This window comes from Bufo gargarizans, chromosome 3, assembly GCF_014858855.1.
Source record: "Bufo gargarizans isolate SCDJY-AF-19 chromosome 3, ASM1485885v1, whole genome shotgun sequence".
Taxonomy (NCBI): domain Eukaryota; kingdom Metazoa; phylum Chordata; class Amphibia; order Anura; family Bufonidae; genus Bufo; species Bufo gargarizans.
The window spans coordinates 387,549,556-387,570,973 of NC_058082.1; the positions used below are offsets into that span (position 1 = coordinate 387,549,556).

The following is a 21,418-nucleotide window of genomic DNA, read 5'->3' on the forward strand; positions in this document are numbered from 1 at the left end:
AAGTTGGCATTTGACCAAGGTGCCACGGAACCTCCTGGGTACAGGAGGTTCTCGATGATCTCTTCCTGAAATTTGAGGAAGGATCCAGTTCCCAGCCTTACTGTAGAGAACAAAACTATTATACAGAGCCAATTGAATTAAATATACAGACACCTTCTTATACCAGCGTCTGGTTCTGCGGGAAACTAAATACGGAGACAACATCTGGTCATTGAAGTCCACCCCTCCCATGAGCAAATTATAGTCGTGGACTGAGAGGGGCTTTTCAATGACACGGGTTGCTCGCTCAATTTGTATTGTTGTGTCTGCGTGAATGAAGGAGAGCATGTAAACGTCACGCTTGTCTCTCCATTTCACCGCGAGCAGTTCTTCGTTACACAGTGCGGCCCTCTGCCCCCTTGCAAGATGGGTGGTAACGAGCCGTTGGGGGAAGCCCGCGCGGTACCACAGGCGCCAATCCGTTCTAGAAACAAATGCCTAAAGAGGGCCACACTTGTGTAAAAATTGTCCACATAAAGATGGTACCCCTTGCCGAATAAGGGTGACACCAAGTCCCAAACTGTCTTCCCACTGCTCCCCAGGTAGTCAGGGCAACCGACCGGCTCCAGGGTCTGATCTTTTCCCTCATAGATCTGAAATTTGTGGGTATAGCCTGTGGCCCTTTCACAGAGCTTATACAATTTGACCCCATATGTATCAGGGACTCGTCTACGCAGATGTTTTGCTCTGGGGTATACAAATCTGCAAATTTCTGGTTGCAATGGTCTATGAGGGGCCGAATTTTGTGGAGCCGGTCAAAAGCAGGGTGGCCTCTGGGACGGGAGGCGGTGTTGTCACTAAAGTGCAGGAAACGCAGGATGGCCTCAAAACGTGCCCTGCACATAGCAGCTGAGAATATGGGCATGTGATGAATTGGGTTCGTGGACCAATATGACCGCAATTCATGCTTTTTAGTTAGACCCATGTTGAGGAGGAGGCCCAGAAAAGTTTTAATTTCGGAAACTTGGACTGGTTTCCACTGGAAAGGTTGGGCATAAAAGCTTCCCGGGTTAGCGGTGATAAATTGTGTGGCATACCTGTTTGTTTCGGCCACAACTATGTCTAAGAGAACAGCTCAAGAACAGCTCAAAAAATCCCAGGGCCGAATCGATCTGAGCTGTCTCAACCCGAACTCCAGACTGGGCAGTGAAAGGGAAAACTACAGGTGCGGCTGAAGTTGGGGACTGCCAATCAGGGTTTGCCAGCACCTCTGGGATTCTAGGGGCTCTACGGGCACGTCTTTGCGGTGGCTGCGACGGCGTCACTACTGCACGTGCCACCGTACCAGCTTCAACTGCCCTTCTGGTGCTCGCTACTTCACCAGGTTGTACGGCAGTGCTGGTACTAGGTCCAGGGAGGGCTGGGCTGCTGGTGTATGCCTCACCACGTAATCCGACAGCACCAGCCCCACTCTGCTGCTCTTGAAGCGGATCCTGCGCAACCTGCGGTCTAGCGACACGGGGCCGGGTACGCCTGGTGCTATCAGGGACCTCAGCCTCCTCGTCCGAACTTTGGGTCAGAGAGCCACTGCTTTCTACAGGTTCGTATTCTGACCCGCTGGATAAATCAGATGAGGGTTCCCATTCCTCATCCGACTGGGTCAGAAGCCTGTAGGCCAATTCAGAAGAATACCCCCTGTTTGACATTTTGGGCAACTAAATTAGGGGTATTCCCTGAGACTACCCAAGAAAAAAAAAGCAAGCCTGTCTTACAAAGGGGAGGCTAGCGAAGTACCGGAGGCCGCTGCGGTTGATAAAAAATATCAAAACTGATTTTTTTTTTATCGCCGCAGTGCGTGTAAAGTGATTGTGCAGTGATCCCCCAAAAAATTTTTTGTCACTGCGGTTGGGCGGGCGTGGGTGAACGCACGTGTGGGCAACCGATCAGGCCTGATCGGGCAAACACTGCGTTTTGGGTGGAGGGCGAACTAAAGTGACACTAATACAATTATAGATCTGACCGTGATCAGTTTTGATCACTTCCAGATACTATAAAAGTACAAATGCTGATTAGCGATACGCTAATCAGCGAATAACGGACTGCGGTGCGGTGGGCTGGGCGCTAACTGATCGCTAACTACCTAACCAAGGGGCCTAAACTTTACCTAAAACCTAACGGTCAATACCAGTGAAAAAAAAAAGTGACAGTTTACACTGATCACTTTTTTCCTTTCACTAGTGATTGACAAAGGGTTAATTGGGGTTCAGGGGGGTGATCTGGGGCTAAGAGTGTAGTGTTGGTGTACTCACTGTGTAGCCTGCTCCTTCTGCTGGATCCAACCGACAAAAAGAACCAGCAGAGGAGCAGGCAGCCATATAACAGATCATATTTACAAATATGATCTGTTATCTGGCTCTCTGATTGGATTTTTTGAAAATCATCAGCTTGCCAGCCGCGATCATTGGCTGGCAAGCTGATGACGAAATAGTCCTCTACGAAATGCCGGCCCGAACTGCGCATGCGCGGGCCGCATAGCGCGTCATCTCGCGAGATGACGCGTATATGCGTCGTGCGCAGCGCTGCCGCCTCCGGACCGCACATCTGCGTTAGGCGGTCCGGAGGCGGTTAAGGGCTATTAGAGTGAATAGGACTTTACCCTCTCCCTGTGCTTTGTGCACAGAACAGCAGGGAGCTGATTCCCCTTCCCTAAACGGTGCCATCCACAGATCCCCGCCCTCCCCTAAACGGTGCCATCCACAGATCCCCCCCTCCCCTAAACGGTGCCATCCACAGATCCCCCCCCTCCCCTAAACGGTGCCATCCACAGATCCCCCCCTCCCCTAAACGGTGCCATCCACAGATCCCCCCCCTCCCCTAAACGGTGCCATCCACAGATCCCCCCCCTCCCTAAACGGTGCCATCCACAGATCCCCCCCCCTCCCCTAAACGGTGCCATCCACAGACCCCCCCCCCCCAAACGGTGCCATCCACAGATCCCCCCCCCCTTCCCCTAAACGGTGCCATCCACAGATTCCCCCCCCCCCCTTCCCTAAACGGTGCCATCCACAGATCTCCCCCCCTCCCCTAAACGGTGCCATCCACAGATCCCCACCTCCCCCAACGCTCACAGGAATACATTAAAAAACTAATCAGTAACTTTATTAATTGGTGATGTCTTTACTGTATACCTTACTAGGTCTTAGCTCCAATAACAGCAGGCAGTGCGGGGAGCGGCGCTCACTCACTGACGTCACGCGCTTGTGCCGCCTAGTGGGAGGAGCAGGCGCGTGACGTCAGTGAGTGAGCGCCGCCCGCCCGCACTGCCTGCTGTTACCGGAGCTAAGACGGAGTAAGGTATACAGTAAAGACATCACCAATTAATAAAGTTACTGATTAGTTTACTGATTAGTTTTTAAATGTTCTACTGTCAGCGGCGTGGCCCTGTATATTCTAACCCCCAGGCAAGCGTCCCTGTCACCATGGGAACGCCTGGGGGTTAGAATATACCATCGGATTTGAGTTTTCATGTGCTCACTGAGATCGTGAAAACTCAATGATTTACTGTCAGTCCCTCCCCTCCTCTTTTGTCATTGGTGGTCAGCGGCAGCCGCACACAGTGGGGAGGGAGGGACTCTCTCCTTCTCCTCTGTGCCGGCTCAGGAGAAGATGGTTCGCGCAGAGAGCGCGATCATGGCGATATAGGCGATATGCTCAAAATCCATATCGTGGCACAAATTTATATCGCCTATATCGTCTATATCGCCCATCCCTAGCTGCAACTGTCCGGTTAATAGGCTGAGAGGGAGGAGGGGCTGGGGGCCGGCATCTGTTTCTGTAATGGCAGCAGGGCCTGGTGCAGTCACTGTATTCTACTACACCGCGCCCCGCTCACTGTAGTATACGGTAATCATATCTAACTTGTGGGTATTGTTAAAGTATTCCAATCATCTCAAATCTAGCGCTGTACTACTTACTTCTTGGCAGTCAGGAGGCCGGGTGGGCGCTCGTAGCGTAGCTCACTGCGTCACGCGCCTGCTCCACCGACTTTATGAATGAAGCAGGCATCGGGCCCTGCTGCCATTACAGAAACAGATGCCGGCCCCCATTCACTACACAGGTACACTGTTATGGGGGGGATCTGTGAATGACACATAAGATAAGATGCTATATATGTGTTATCCACAGATGCCCCCATAACAGTGCAATCCACAGAAGCCCCCATGATGATCCCCCATAACAGTGCCATCCACATATGCCCCCATAACAGTGCCATCCACATATGCTCTCATAACAGTGCCATTAGTTCAAAACCCACCAAAAGCACACCTTTTGGTTTACATTTTTTTTTTCTTATTCTCCTCCTCAAAAACCTAGGTGCGTCTTATGGCCGTTGCGTCTTATAGGGCGAAAAATATGGTAATTAATTATAACTTTTTGTGAATTGGGACATTTAAACTTGCTTTTAGTTTTTTTATTCCAATTTAAATCTAGTAGGAGTCGGTTCATTTTTTGCCGACTCCAGGTACCCAAAATTTCCTCTGACACCTTGACTCCTACTCCGACTGCACCATATTTTTCATCTGTACCTGCATTTATTTGCAGATAGAACACTGACCTATGCATTTCTATGAGGCCTGAACACATCGATAATTTTTGCAGATTACTGTGGCGCTCCGCATTTTTAGTGCAGGTCCTCTTCTTGTCCGTAATTGTGAAAAATACACAATGCATATAGAAGTTATGTTTTTTTGCTAACTGAAATATGGACATGGTCACTTGTACATGAGGCCTAAAATATTTATACAACTGGATCAGTTTATGGGCTTCAGTTGCCAATATAATCCTAAATTTCTAGGAGGAAAAACAGAGGAATGGCACAGTGCAGAATTGTGATGAGGATGCTTCAGAAAAGATAAGTAGGGAGATCTAACATTTTCTATTTAAAGTAAATTGAAGTCAGATTGTAGTATATTTTCATAAAGTTTCTATAGCAAACTATATTTATATATACTATGAACTGTCTGACGTGCCTTGCATTATTCTGCAGAAAGAAAATAATTCTAAGTCTTCATCAGTTAAGGAGGCAATAAAGTATTGGCAAAAACTTCGACATGATCTTGAGAGAGCTAGATTGCTAACAGAACTAATTCGCAAGAGAGAGAAGCTGAAAAGAGAACAAGTAAGTGAGAGTTTTTTTAAATACAGAATTAAATGGGTTCTGTGGCTTACACATATTGATTGTTTGTTCTTAGCTTAGGCCATCATTGTACACAGGTTCACACATCTGCCACCTGGAGAACTAGAAAATGTTTGTGCTGCACAAACTATCCAATTACCCAATCAATGAGCGTTTCGCTTGTTCATCCGGTAATCAGTGGTATATTTACACCGACAAATAATTGCTAACAAGCGCTGCTATGAACGCCCGTTAGCGATGATCTTTTCCATTCTCGGCCTGTGTAATGTGCCCTTTAGTAGCAGCTGTGTCGGGTATAGTAGCTTTGAATGGGACTAGGGTTGTTGCGGGTATCGAAATTTCGATACCCAATCGATACTTTTGTCCCGGTATCGATACGATACCGGGATTTCCGTTTTTTTCGATACTGGGCTGCGCTTCTGCGCAGTCTAGTATCTCTGAACATGAGCGCGCTGCTATCGGCGCGCTCATGTTCTCTCTCAGCAGCACGGGGAGAAGGAAGCTGTCCTCCCTCCCCCTGTGCTGCTGCTGCTGCCGCTGCCACCAATGAGAAGCGAGGGGCGGAGGAGGGGCGGCAATGAGAAGCGAGGGGCGGAGGAGGGGCGGCAATGAGAAGCGAGGGGCGGAGGAGGGGCGGCAATGAGAAGCGAGGGGCGGAGGAGGGGCGGCGCCGGCAATGAGAAGAGAGGGGCGGAGGAGGGGCGGGCGCACTGCGCCACCAATGATAGGATTATTTCAACACAGAGCTGCGCCCAGCGATGCCCCAGCACTCACCATTAGTCCTGGGCGCCGCTCCGTTCGCCCGCAGTGCCCCATTACTGTCTCCTCTCCTGCTCCACATGCTGCTGATTACTATCGGAGCGATGGGAGGAGACATCAGCTTCACTAGTAGGCGTTCCTTCTCCCTGCGCTGCGATTGGACAGCGCTACAGCCAGGGAGAAGGAACGCCCACTAGTGAATCTGATGTCTCCTCCCATCGCTCCGATAGTAATCAGCAGCATGTGGAGCAGGACAGGAGACAGTAATGGGGCACTGCGGGCGAACGGAGCGGCGCCCAGGACTAATGGTGAGTGCTGGGACATTGCTGGGCGCCGCTCTGTGTGGCCTGATAGTGAAAGTCTGGACTCATATACAGTAGTCAGTCTTTAACACATACAGGAGGCGGGTGCCGGCAGCAGAATCGCATTGCCGGCACCCTGCCTCTGACAGGGAGCTGCGATCAGCGGCAGTTAACTGCCGCTGATCTGCCAGTACCCGCCTCCTGTATAAAGAGGTAGTTATCATTTCCCCCCCCCTCAACCCACCCATCCCATTAAAATCATTGGTGGCACAGTGTGCCGGCCCCTCTCAACCCCCCAGTATTAAAATCATTGGTGGCAGTGGCCACAGGGACCTCTCTCCCCCCCCCCCCCCCCTCATTGGTGGTGCAGTGGCAGCTTCTGATCGGAGCCCCAGCTGTGTAAGCCTGGGGCTCCGATCGGTTACCATGGCAGCCAGGACGCTACAGAAGCCCTGGTTGCCATGGTAACATCCCTGATGCTGTGTGCACAGAGCAGCAGGGACAGTGTGGAGTCCTATTCACCCTGATAGAGATCTATCAGGCTGAATAGGAAAAGGGATGAAAGATCCCAGGTTCTAGCCCCTAAGGGGGAAATAGTCATTAAATAAAAAGTGTAAAAAAAACAAACAAAAAACACTAAAATATGAAGTATAAATCACCCCCTTGTCCCAATTTCACATATAAAATATTTAAATAATAAACATATTACATCGCCACGTCAGAAAAGTCCAAACTATTAAAATATATAAAAAAAAAATCTAGGTGGTGAATGCCGGAACAGAAAAAATAAAATAAAAACTGCGCGATTCGCCATTTTTAAAAATGAGGAATGCACGTGGCTTTTTTTGTTTATTTTTTTCGCGTGGTATCGAATGGTATCGAGTATCGCAATACTTTTTCATGGTATCGAAACCGAATCAAAAAATTGGTATCGCAACAACTCTAAATGGGACAAAGCTGCAATGCTGAAGGCCAGACCCCACCATTGCTTTGATACTGATGGCCTATCATAAGGATAGGTCATCAATATTGTGAACCCAGAAAAACCCTTCAAATTGCTCAGTGAGCTGGTATCTTGAACAACAGTAAGAGTCGCAATAAGAGGATATTTGAAATATGCAAGGCTACCTGCTGAAAATCACAATTTATTATTTATTTTACTCACTTTATTAATTTCAATGTACCCTTTGATTTAAAGGTATCTTGAACTCCTATACTGGAGAACAGTATAATTTAGTAAAAGTGTTTGAGATTTAAAGGTACAGGGCTAGACTGACTCCTTATAAGCGATGCAGCTTATCAGGATACTGATGTGACTCTCAGTACAGACATGTGTTGAATCATCTGAAGTTGACTAAACCAAAGAGATTATTGCTTTATCACAAGGCCATCTATACACCTAAGAACGAAGGCCATCTATACACCTAAGAACGCATGTTTGGCCAATATCTCTCTCTTCTGAGCCCCCCACCACCATCTGAGCTTGGCTAAGTGTGCATGTGTTCTTAATCAGGAGAATGGAGTTAGCCCCTGCTAGGCATCTCTGATGATGACCTATCTTGCACAAACAAAACCGTTGTTCATGTTGAAATCCAGCAGCCTGATCCTTCTCTCCCCCGACATCTACTTTCAAGGGAGAAACAAGAGCCTATTAAACATAAGATGGTTAACTGTTTCTGGGGTCAGCCAGCTTGCAATTTATGTGTATGGTCAGCTGAAAGGGAATTTGTCGCCTGATACATGATTATAAATCCAACTTGCATGTGAAATGTGCACACATCAGTACTTTGTAATGGTGTTGGTCCTATTTCAATACGAGGCCTATTGTGTAGAAATCAGCATTTTCGTTTTATGCTAATTAGTCCCTGGGTGCATCAAGGCGGTGACATTGCATCTGAGACTCTTGTCCTTTTCATTCTCTGCCGCTCCCCCACCACTTTGACTGACAGGGCCAGACAGTGAAGATGTACTCACGCCTGGCCCTGAAGTCTAACAGCAGCGCATTTGGAACATGCTCTGTACAAGGCGGGAGACCAGCATGCGCTTCATCCCTGTACAGCGCATGCGCCGAACACGCTGCCTTGAGACTTCAGGGTCAGGCATGAGTATATCTTCACTGCTTGGTTATGTCAGTCAAAGTGGTGGGTGATCAGCAGGTAATGAAATGAAGCATTCTTAGCATTAGCTAGGGGCTAATTATCATAAAATGAAATAATGCTAATTTATACATGGGGCCATATGTTGAAATAGGACCAAGATCATTAAGTTGGATTCATAATGATGTATCTGGTGACAGATTACTTATTTAAATCTCTGTTCATTCTGGGTTTTACAGTCAAGGAGGTGGTCCTATCAGTGATTGTCAGCCTTCCCTGTGTGACTGTGTATACACAGATAGCTGTCAGTCACTGATAGGACTGCCTCCTTGACTTCAAAGCCCAGAATGAGCTGGGATTTAAATAAATGAAATACAAGTTTAAAGGCAACATAACAGGTTACCTTTAAAGGTAATCTGGCACCTGATACATCATGATGAATCTAATTTACCTGCCTGCAGATTATTTTGCATTCTCATAGTGACAGGTTTCCTGTAAACCTTAGACACACGGGATGTGACTAAGCCCCATCGCTGTACAGTGCTCTGATCATGCAGGGTGCAGAAACTGTTCCTGACAGCTGTATCTGCCAGCTTGCTGTATCTGCCAGCATCGGTGAATACACCGATGCCAGTGTATGTTGTGGTCAGCGCTGACTGTGGAAAATTACAGGGTTTGTGGATGGTGGTGCTCCCTGTCCACATTGGGTCCCAGCACTATGATAACGGGAACCTGATGGCCGGGAAGGTAGCCTGAAGCCTTCCACAGGCATTGGGACTTTCCTTCTACGGAATCCTGTGAGACCTGGCCCCTGGGTTCTCACAGGCAGGCTGCAAGACCCACAGCACGTTTTTTCCCATAACTAAGTCATATAAAATTGTATAAAATTAAGGGGGGAAGAAAAATAGACATGATAGGTGAACGCTGTAAAAAAATAAATAACTAAACAAAAAAAGCACCAAAAGCCATTTTATGGTGTAATACCAAGCAATCAAAAAGTTGTATGTACCCCAAAATGGTACCAATCAGTCATCTCAGCCAGCAAAAAAAGGAGCCCCTACTTAAGACAATCGCCCCCCCCCCCCCCCAAAAAAAAAATTTACTTTCAGAATATAGCAACACAAAAACACATTTTCTCGCCCATTTCCTTGGGGGAACACAGGAGACCTTGGGTATAGCTCAGCTCCCTAGGAGGCGTGACACTAAGTGAAAACTGTTAAGCTCCTCCTCCAGCAGCTATAACCTCAGCATGGAGAGAGAGACTACCAGTTTTTGCTTGGTGTCCAAGGAGGCAAGACACTCCCTCTTTTTTCTCCTTAATTTTTATTTTCTATTTTTCATTTTATTTTAATGCAGACTTCTTATTTTTCTCAGCGACAACAGAGATGCCTGGACCTCTCTGTTTCTCCCTGGGCTTGAGTTGCGCCAGTGCCGGTCATCCGCACTGCTGCTGCCTCCCCCACAGAAGACAAGGTGGACCAGGGCAGCCTAGCTCCCATGCAGCCCGCCAGCGTAAGGGTTGCCCGCACACAAAGTCCCTCTTCCAGCATACTGCCACTGCGGTGCCAGTCGCTGAAGGGACGACCCTGCTGGAATGGACTGAGGGTGAAGACTGCAGGACGGTGAGAGGCGGATGGAGCCCAGACCTCCCCCCCCTCTCCTCTCTTAAACTGGCGGCAGCAGATTTTAAACGAAAAGGGAGCACTTCCTGGGACCTTCCACTGGCCGGCACCTTATAATGTTTCCCATTGTCTTTACAATATAGTGAGCCCCACACTCCAGGAGGGAGGCGCTGTAGAGCTCCGGCCTCAGCGCTCAACCAACAGCCCCCTCCTGCGGCGGTCGAGCGTCCCCCTCCACAGTTCCGCTGAGTCTTCCGGCGGGCTGGCTCTCTTACTTCGGCACCGCAGCCCCGGCGCTTGCCTGCGTGGGGCTCCCTGCAGCACTTCAGGGGTTAACTTTGGCCGCGCAAGCGCGGCACTTCCCAGCAGTGGGGGTGGAGCCTATTCTTCCAGCGCTCCTGTTACATCCGCATCTGTGACCGCATGAGCACACCACCGCTGCCACCTCCATCATCCAGAACTGCACAGAGAAGGCTCGGTGCTACCACTCCTGCTGCTCCTAGTTTTTTCCTCTTGACTTCTGGTAGGACTTTTAACCCCCTCCCAGCACAGTGGCCCTAGCCTGGGTTTAGGCCTTTCTTCCTGGGTTATATTACCCCCCATCACCGACATGTCAGACCCCACAGGGGCCTCTAAACCCTGGTATCATGCCTGTAGCGCCTGTAAAGAACCATTTCCACGTGGGCAATCCGATCCGCATTGTTCTGCATGCCAGGCCCCAATGCAGGGTCCGCCACCGGACGTGCCACTCCCTGTTCCCTCTGGTCCGCCTGACTGGGCCGCATTCCTGTCCCAGGCCATGGAAAGTCTCACCCACATAGTAGGCTGCCTGGTAGATAAACTGCCTACCCCGCAGGCTGCCACACCTCCTGTCGCACCCTCTGGCTCTACCGCTTCTGCCGCCCTCACTGATTCATTTGCACAAAGCGAATCCTCCAGGGCCCAGCACTCTCAGAAGCGCTCCAGGACAGAGTGCGAATCCTCCTCAGATGTGTCTCTCTCCCCGCCACGTGTGCGGACTCAGTGGGGCCTCTCATCTGGACACGCCCTCTGAGACAGATCCTTCGGATTGGGATATGGACTCGGCACTACCGTCTAAACTAGCCTCCGCAGTGGGTTACCTCATCACCAACATTCGTGATACCTTTAAGATACATGATCAGGCCGGCGTGTCCTTTTTCCGCTCCAAACAGGCGTCCAAGGTTTTTTCTCTCCACGCCAACTTTTTTCTTCAGTGGTCTCTAAAGCTTGGGCGCGCCCTGATCCCTCCTTTACCTCTGTCAAAAAGCTGGACATATGTTATCCATTTCCAGTGGATTGTGTTGCCACATGGGCGTCCTCGCCTAAGGTTGACCCTCCTGTGGCCATTCCTGTAGCAGACGGTTCCTCACTTCATTCCACCGTTGTATGGAGTCCCTCTCCAAGGACATCTTTGCTTCCTCGGATTCCGCCCTCAGACCGGTCTTTGCCTCCGCCTGGGTGGGGAAAGCGGGGGCCTCCTTCTCCTTTTCAGGGACGTCTGGCGGGCTCGCATCTCTGATGCCTGGGCGCTCGAAATTGTATCCTCTGGATCTTTTCTTTCGGTCCCGTTCTCCGCGGGACCCCGTGGGTTCAACCACCTTCTCCGCAGCCGTTCACACCCTGCTGGACAAGGGAGTCCTCTTCCCTGTGCCTCTGGCGGACCGATTTCAAGTGGTTCGACTCGAACCTCTTTGTGGGCCCCAAAAAAGAATGTTCGGTGCGGCCGATCCTAGTCTTAACCTCTTAAGGACATGGGGCGTACAGGTACGCCCTTGTGCCCTGGTACTTAAGGACACAGGGCGTACATGTACGCCCTGTGTATTTTCTGATCACTGCCGTGCGGCTGGCAGTGATCGGAACGCGGTGCCTGCTCAAATCATTGAGCAGGCACCTAGGCTAAATGCGCGGGGGGGTCCCGTGACCCCCCCATGTCGGCGATCGCGGCAAACCGCAGGTCAATTCAGACCTGCGGTTTGCTGCGATTTCTGCAGTTTCTGATAGGGACCGCGGGGATCAGAAACTTTAGGATTCCAAAAATGTTGCTGCATCCCTCCCCCCTGCACCCCTGAGTTATTTGAGCACGGTGGGAGGTGCAGGGGGAGGGTTGCGGGCGGTGCGGGAGGCGGGCGGTGCGGTAGGCGGGATCGCGATCCCCCGCCCGCCTCCCCTTGAATAATCGTTGGTTTCTAGTGGGTATACCAGGGTGCCAGCACATTGCTGGCACCCTGGTATAAACGGCTGACATCGGTGATGCGATGTCAGCCGTTTAACCCTTTCCATACCGCGGTCCGTACGGACCGCTGTATGGAAAAGGTTAACAGCGCAGGGAGCTCCCTCCCTCTCCCATCGGGGGGCTGCTGTGCCTTTGCAGCCCCCCGAATGGAGAGGGAGAGAGCTCCCAGGCAGCCCCCCCAGAGCCCCGTCCTTACCCTTCCCCGTCTGCGCAGTTCTGACCATAACTGAGCAGACGGGGAAGGTTCCCATGGCAACAGGACGCCTTCTCAGGCATCCTGCTGTCCATGGTGCTGAACAGATCTGTGCTGAAAGGCATAGATCTGTTCAGACAAAGTGTAAAATACAGTAAAGTACTATATATTGTACTGTACTGTATTATACAGACATCAGACCCACTGGATCTTCAAGAACCAAGTGGGTCTGGGTCAAAAAGAAAGTGAAAAAAAGTGAAAATAAATGTGTTTTTTGATTTTTACTTTATCACTGATTAAAAATAAAAAAAATTAAATTCCCTACACATGTTTGGTATCGCCGCGTCCGTAACGACCTGATCTATAAAACGGTCATGTTACTTTACCCAAACGGTGAACGCCATAAAAATAAAAAATTAAAAACTATGATGAAATTGAAATTTTGCCCACCTTACTTCCCAAAAAAGTTAATAAAAGTGATCAAAAAAGTTGTATGTACTCCAAAATTGTAACAATCAAACCGTCATCTCATCCCGCAAAAATCATACCCTACCCAAGATAATCGCCCCAAAACTGAAAAAAACTATGGCTCTTAGACTATGGAAACACTAAAACATGATTTTTTTTGTTTCAAAAATGAAATCATTGTGTAAAACTTACATAAATAAAAAAAAGTATACATATTAGGTATCGCCGCATCCGTATCGACCGGCTCTATAAAAATATCACATGACCTAACCCCTCAGGTGACCACCGTAAAAAAAAAAACGGTGTAAAAAAAGCTATTTTTTGTCATCTTACTTCACAAAAAGTGTAACAGCAAGCGATCAAAAAGTCATATGCACCCCAAAATAGTGCCAATAAAACCGTAATCTCATCCCGCAAAAAATGAGACCCTACTTGAGATAATCGCCCAAAAACTGAAAAAACTATGGCTCTTAGACTATGGAGACACTAAAACTTTTTTTTGTTTTAAAAATTAATTCATTGTGTAAAACTTACATAAATAAAAAAAAATTGTATACATATTAGGTATCGCCGCGTCCGTGACAACCTGCTCTATAAAATTACCACATGATCTAACCTGTCAGATGAATGTTGTAAATAACAAAAAAAAAAACGGTGCCAAAAAAGCTATTTCTTGTTACCTTGCCGCACAAAAAGTGTAATATAGAGCAACCAAAAATCATATGTACCCTAAACTAGTACCAACAAAACTGCCACCTTATCCCGTAGTTTCTAAAAAGGGGTCACTTTTTTGGAGTTTCTACTCTAGGGGTGCATCAGGGGGGCTTCAAATGGGACATGGTGTCAATAAAACCAGTCCAGCAAAATCTGCCTTCCAAAAAACGTATGGCATTCCTTTCCTTCTGCCCCCTGCCGTGTGCCCGTACAGCAGTTTACGACCACATATGGGGTGTTTCTGTAAACTACAGAATCAGGGCCATAAATAATGAGTTTTGTTTTGCTGTTAACCCTTGCTTTGTAACTGGAAAAAAAATATTAAAATGGAAAATCTGCCAAAAAAGTGAAATTTTGAAATTGTATCTCTATTTTCCATTAAATCTTGTGCAACACCTAAAGGGTTAACAAACTTTGTAACTTCAGTTTTGAATACCTTGACGGGTGTAGTTTCTTAGATGGGGTCACTTTTATGGAGTTTCTACTCTAGGGTTGCATCAGGGGGGCTTCAAATGGGACATGGTGTCAAAAAAACTGTCCAGCAAAACCTGCCTTCCAAAAACCATATGGCGCACCTTTCACTCTACGCCCCGCTGTGTGGCCGTACAGTAGTTTACGGCCACATATGGGGTGTTTCTGTAAACTGCAGAGTCAGGGCAATAAAGATACAGTCTTGTTTGGCTGTTAACCCTTGCTTTTTTAGTGGGAAAAAATTGGTTAAAATGGAAAATTAGGCAAAAAAATGAAATTCTCAAATTTCATCCCCATTTGCCAATAACTCTTGTGCAACACCTAAAGGGTTAATGAAGTTTGTAAAATCAGTTTTGAATACCTTGAGGGGTGTAGTTTCTTAGATGGGGTCACTTTTATGGAGTTTCTACTCTAGGGGTGCATCAGGGGGCTTCAAATGGGACATGGTGTCAAAAAAACAGTCCAGCAAAACCTGCCTTCCAAAAACCATATGGCGCACCTTTCACTCTACGCCCCGCTGTGTGGCCGTACAGTAGTTTACGGCCACATATAGGGTGTTTCTGTAAACGGCAGAGTCAGGGCAATAAAGATACAGTCTTGTTTGGCTGTTAACCCTTGCTTTGTTAGTGGAAAAAATGGGTTAAAATGGAAAATTAGCTAAAAAAATGAAATTCTCAAATTTCATCCCCATTTGCCAATAACTCTTGTGCAACACCTAAAGGGTTAACAAAGTTTGTAAAATCAGTTTTGAATACCTTGAGGGGTGTAGTTTATAGAATGGGGTCATTTTTGGGTGATTTCTATTATGTAAGCCTCGCAAAGTGACTTCAGAGCTGTAGTGGTCCCTAAAAATTTGGTTTTTGTAAATTTCTGAAAAATTTCAAGATTTGCTTCTAAACTTCTAAGCCTTGTAACATCCCCAAAAAATAAAATATCATTCACAAAATAATTCAAACATGAAGTAGACATATGGGGAATGTAAAGGCATCACAATTTTTAGGGGTATTACTATGTATTACAGAAGTAGAGAAACTGAAACTTTGAAATTTACAAATTTTTCCAAATTTTTGTCAAATTAGGTATTTTTTGGTGCAAAAAAAATATTTTTTTTTACTTCATTTTACCAGTGTCATGAAGTACAATATGTGACAAAAAACAATCTCAGAACGGCCTGGATAAGTCAAAGCGTTTTAAAGTTATCAGCACTTAAAGTGACTCTGGTCAGATTTGCAAAAAATGGCCTGGTCCTAAGGTGTAAAAAGGCTGTGTCCTTAAGGGGTTAAAGCGGCTGAACCGTTTTCTCCGCCTTCAGCGATTCCGTATGGAGTCCCTCCGTTCCGTGGTGGCCTCCCTGGAGAAGGGGTACTTTATGTCATCAATCGACATTCAGGATGCCTTCCTCCACGTTCCGGTCGTTTGGTGTCACCATCGTTTCCTTCGCTTTGCAGTGGGGTACGATCTATCAGTTTCTCACCCTTCCCTTTGGCCTGGCGACTGCTCCTCGGGTGTTCACCAAGGTCCTTGCCCCTGTCCTAGCTTTGCTCCGCTCCAGGGGTGTTTTTCTGCTGCCTTACTTGGACAACGTCATCATCAAGGCGCCCTTCTTTCCTCAGACGTCCGCCAGCGTAGACCTCACTCTGGAGACCCTGGGACGCTTTGGTTGGCTTCTCAACCTTCCCAAGTCTTCCATGATTCCCTCCAGATGGTTGATCTTCCTGGGGATGATGCTGGATACGGAGGCGGCAGAGGTCCGTCTTACAAGCGTCTGACCCTCCAGCGGTCGGTTCGCAATCTTCTTCACCACCGCCATCCGTCCTTCCGATCCAGCATGCGGGTGTTGGGACAAATGGTTGCCTGCTTCGAGGCAATTCCTTTCGCACAGTTTCATTCCCGCACTTTTCAAAGGGCGATCCTTTCTGCTTGGGACACGTCTCCGGAGAGTCCCTTCCTTCCTTCTATCTCCCCAAGTTCGGGCCTCTCTCGGCTGGTGGTTGCGGACCCCTCTCCAGGGGAAATCCTTCCTTCCAATGACATGGCAGGGGGGTTACCACCGACGCCAGTTTGCAGGGTTGGGGGGGGGGGGTTTCCCCCCCGGGTCCGTCCAGAGCACCTGGTCTCCATCGGAGTCCAAGCTTCAGATCAACGTTCTGGAATTGAGGGCGATCTTCTTGTCGCTCTGACACTGGACTCCCCTGCTAAAAGGCAGTCCCTTCCGTGTCCAATCGGACAGTGCCACGGCCATGGCATACATAAACCACCAGGATGGTACTCGCAGCGCCATGGCAATGCGAGAGGTTACCCGCATTCTCCTCTGGGCGATGGCTCACGTTCTGGCCCTGACAGCGATTTATATTCCAGGGGTGGATAACTGGACGGAGGACTTCCTCAGTTGGACCACCATCGAGCCGGGCGAGTGGTCGCTACACCCGGACGTGTTCGAGTCCATTTGCCTTCGTTGGGGTCATCCGAATGTGGACCTCATGGCCTCCAGGTTCAATCACAAGCTTCCCACTTCCCTGGCCAAGGCAAGGGACTCGAGGGCGTACGGCGTCGACGCCCTTGTTCTTCTGTGGCAAGAATTTTCCCTTCTGTATGTGTTTCCTCCCATTCCCTTACTGCCTCGGGTTCTCCAGAAGATCGTGGCAGAAGGCATTCCCACGATTCTAGTTGCTCCAGATTAGCCTCGCCGGTCTTGGTACGCCGATCTGATGCTTCTCCTGGGAGACGTGCCATGGCCATTACCTCTCAGAGAAGATCTCCTCTCTCAAGGGCCGATCTTCCACCAGCATTCCAGGTCGCTACGTTTGACGGCGTGGCTGTTGAGATCGCAGTTTTGACGCGACAGGAATTTTCCACGAATGTGGTTCGCACCATGATCCGCGCCCGGAAGCCTTCCTCGTCCAAGCTCTATTATCGGACTTGGAAGTCTTATTTGGGGTTCTGTGAGAATCTGAGTGTTCCCCCTCTCTGTTTCTCTCTCCCCACAGTTCTCTCCTTCCTCCAGTCCTGCCTGGACCTGGGGCTGGGTCTCAGTTCCTTGAAGGGTCAGGTATCTGCACTGTAGATCCTCTTCCAGCATCCCCTGGCTCCTCTCGGACCTTTCAAGACCTTCATCCAAGGAGTGGCTCACTCGGTTCCTCCTTACCGTTCCCCGATTCCGCCCTGGGACCAAAATATTGTGCTCTCGTGCTACAAGCTTCCCCCTTCGAGCCGTTACGGACGGGTGTCCAAATTGGCATCCCTTTCTTGTTCCGAGCATTTTCTGGTCTTTCATCAAGATGAGGCTGTTCTCCGTCCCGTCCGTTCCTTCCTTCCTTCAGAAGGTGGTCTCCGCCTTTCATCTAGATGAGGACATCGTCCTCCCCTCTTTGTGCCCATCCCCTTCCCACCCCCGGGAACGGGAACTTCACCGCTTGGACGTGGTTAGGGCCTTGAAGATTTACTTGGAGATCACCGGCCCCTTTCGTCGCACAAACTCTCTTTTTGTAGTTCCGAGGGTCGGCGCAAGGGATTGGCAGCCTCCAAGGTGTCTATCGCCCGTTTCATCACATTAGCTATCGCTGATGCTTACCGCGCCAAGGGCAGGGTTCTGCCTTTCGGTGTCACCGCTCATTCCACCAGAGCGGTCGGTGCCTCTTGGGCCCAGAGACATCGGGCTTCGGCTGAACAATTGTTCAAGACGGCCACTTGGTCTTCCTTGCACACCTTTACCAAGTTTTACAGGGTGCAAACTCGTGCATCAGCGGATGCTGCTTTGGGCCGCCTTGTGTTGTAGGCGGCGGTTTCTTGATGCCTGTGGTGGCTTTGCCTTGGGCTGTGGTCCCTTCCTTCTTGGACTGCTCTCGGACGTCCCAAGGTCTCCTGTGTCCCCCAAGGAAGAGCGAGAAAGATATTTTGCTGGTAAGTTATACAAAAATCTATTTCTTTTTTTATTTTTTTATTTTTTTATTATTTTACTGTGTAAAACTTAAATAAAAAAATAGACATATTAGTTATTATCCATAACAAGATGCTCTATAAAATATTTATCCCGTCTGGTGATAGCTGTAAAAAATTAATAAATGTGCCAGAAAAGTCATTTTTTTGTCACCTCACCTTACAAAATGCATAACATTGAGTGATCAAAAAGCTGTATGTACCCCAAAAGGGCACCAATGAAAACGTCACCTCATCTTGCAAAAAATGAGCCCCCACATAAGACATTCGCCCAAAGATAAGAAAAATTATGGCTTTCAGAAAATGGTGTGTAAAAGTGGTAAATCGTTAAAGAAAACTATATAAAATTCTCTATAATTGTACTGACCAGCAGAATAACTTGTCATTTTTTCCACACAGTGTACGCCACAATAACAAAACCCAAAAAGTAATGACAGAATTTCTTTATCCTGCTTTCCAGAAAGCAAAATAAAAAGTGATCCCAAAATTGTATGTGCCCCAAAATAGAACCAATCATGATTGCAACTGAACCCGCAAAAAAAAGTCCTCACATTGAGAAAAACACATGGTTGTCAGAAAATAGCTCTACTAGTACTCCAGAGATTGTTCATTGCCAACCTGGTGCCCGTAAGCCAATCCATCAAAATCGGTGCTGCAAAAGCCATATGGCGCTCCTTCCCTTCTGAGTCCTGTTTACAACCACATATGGGGTGTTACCATATTCAGGAAAAAATGGGTAACAAATGATAGGGTGTTTTCTCATGTTAACCCTGTGTGAAAATGAAAGATTTGGGGCTAAAGCAACAGTTTATAGGATTTTTCATTTTCACAGCCAAGTGTTTCTAAATTCCGTAAAAAGCCAGTAAAGTCAAAGTTCTCAGTACACCCCTTACTAATTCCTTGAAGAGTTTAGTTTCCAAAATGGGATCACTTTTTGGGGATTCCACTGTAGGATCTCTTCAAGTACAACTTGGTGCCCAAAAACCATTTCAACAAAATCTGCCCTACAAAAAATATGTGGTAATCTGTCCCTTCTGACCACTGCCATGTGCCCATAGATCAGTTTACGACCACGTATAGGGTGTTTCTGTAAACTGAAGGATCAATTAATATTGAGGTTAAATTTGCTGTTAACACTTGCTGTGTTGCAAGAAAAAATGGATTAACAAAAAATCTGCAATTTTTTTTTATATTTTCCTTTAATTCTTATGGAACACTTCAACGGTTAAAAGTTTCTAACATCAGTTTTGAATAATTTGAGGGGTGTAGTTTCTAAAATGGAGTCATTTATGGGTGATTATATCACGCAAGTCCCTCAAAATCACTTTATAACTGAATTGGCGCTTAAAAAATTGAAAAATTACTTCTAAAATTATTGACCCAAATTTACTGCTAACATGAAGTACAATGTGTCACCAGAAATCGTGTCGCCTCCAAATCGGTTAGATAAGTGAAACCATTCCAAAGTTATTTTCACATAAATTGACACGTTAGATTTGCAAAAAATAGGCCTGGGCAGGAAGGTGAAAACTGGCCTGGGGAAGAAGGGGTTAAGAGCAGTGAGACTGTTTGCACACAGTGATGCAACTATATCTCTCAGGTATGCAAGGAGAGTATAGACACAGGAGCCTGTTCCATACACAGCAGATGCTGTCTGTGTTAAAGGGAACCTGTCACCACAAAATGCTCTGCAATCTGAAGGCAGCATGTTATAGAGCAGATGGATCTGAGCAAATACAGTCAGGTCCACAATTGCAGACAAGAACAGGCATATTCTATTAGTGCCGGCGATGTGCAGTCCGCAAAATGCGGAACGCACATTGCCGGGGTCCGTGTTTTGTGGATCCGCAAAACACACTATGGATGCGTAAATGGACCCTAAGAGCAGTAGGGCTAGAATCTTGCTGTGAGAAAGCAGCACGAATATTCATGAGCTGTAGGGATAGCTCCGCCCTACCCTATAATTGGTATTGCTGTATCTGAAAATGTCCAAACTACTGAAACATCATGTTATTTGTCCCGCATGGTGAACAGCATGAAAATCCAAACCTGGAATTGCAATGTTTTAGTCACCTTGCCTCCACCAAAAATTAAATACAAAATGATCAAAACGTTGTCCAGAATTATAGTAATAAAAACTATAGCTCACTCTGCAGAAAATGAGCCTTTACACACTTTAGTCACCAGAAAGATAAATTGTTGTGGGCATTTTTTTTAAAGTAGGAAAACAGAATAAAAACCATGTACATTTGTTATAGATGTAATTGTACTTACCCGCGGAATAAGTTGCTGTAAAAATATAGATTATATCTTTTTTTTTTTTTTTTTTTTTTTTACAGTTTTGCAGTAGATTTACCAGAAAGATTAAAATGGTACCATTAAAGAGTACCTTTCATCAGAAAAAAGTATGTAAACTGACTATACTGACGTGTAGAGCGGCGCCCAGGGATCCCCCTGCACTTACTGTTATCCCCGGGCGCCGCTCCGTTCTCCGGTTATAGCCTCCGGTATGTTTCTACTTAGGCTCCACCCGGGGGAACAGGCTGTGAGCTGAGTGCTGCGATTGGCCAGCGCTACAGCATAGGAGAAAGAGACCTCGGCAGGTTCCCCTGGGTGGAGCCTAAGTTCCCCCGGGTGGAGCCTAAGTAGGAACATACCGGAGGCTATAACCGGAGAACGGAGCGGCGCCCGGGGATAACAGTAAGTGCAGGGGGATCCTTGGGCGCCGCTCTACACGTCGGTATAGTCAGTTTACATACTTTTTTCTGATGAAAGGTCCTCTTTAAGGCTACTTTTACACTCGCGTTTGGTGCGGATCCGTCACGGATCTGCACAGACGGATCCGCTCAGATAATACAACTATCTGCATCCGTTCAGAACGGATCAGTTTGTATTATCTTTAACATAGCCAAGACGGATCCGTCTTGAACTACATTGAAAGTCAATAGGGGAAGGATCAGTTTTCTATTGTGTAGTAGAAAACAGATCCGTCCCCATTGACTTACATTGTGTGTCAGGATGGATCTGTTTGGCTCAGTTTCGTCAGACGGACACCAAAACGCTGCAAGCAAAGCGGAATGGAGACGTAACAGAGGCAAACTGATGCATTCTGAGCGGATCATTTTCCATTCAAAATGCATTAGGGCAAAACTGATCCGTTTTGGACTGTTTGTGAGAGCCCTGAATGGATCTCACAAACTGAAAGCCAAAACGAGAGTGTGAAAGTAGCCTAATCCTGAAAAAAAGTCCCTGTGTCTTTGTCAATAGAGAACTAACAAAAGTTATGGCTCTGTTTAAAGTTATGGCTTGGAAATTCTGGAAACGTTTATTAAACTGCATGTAAAGTATCCCCTAAGGACTGCATACCTTCAGAATGTTGTTTTTAATTGTAGGCAGCTTAAATTAACTAAATCATTTAGATTATTTC

The 21,418-nt window shown here is 47.4% G+C and overlaps 1 protein-coding gene across 5 annotated transcripts in view; it reads left to right on the top strand.

Moving 5' to 3' along the window:
* BRPF3 (bromodomain and PHD finger containing 3) overlaps nt 1-21,418 on the top strand; it is a 253,523-nt gene that overhangs the window by 151,743 nt on the left and 80,362 nt on the right. For all 5 annotated transcript variants that reach the window (XM_044288215.1, XM_044288216.1, XM_044288217.1 and 2 more), the window contains one exon: nt 5,027-5,158. In XM_044288215.1, coding sequence (XP_044144150.1) covers nt 5,027-5,158 — 132 coding nt within the window. The remainder of the gene's footprint in view (nt 1-5,026; nt 5,159-21,418) is intronic.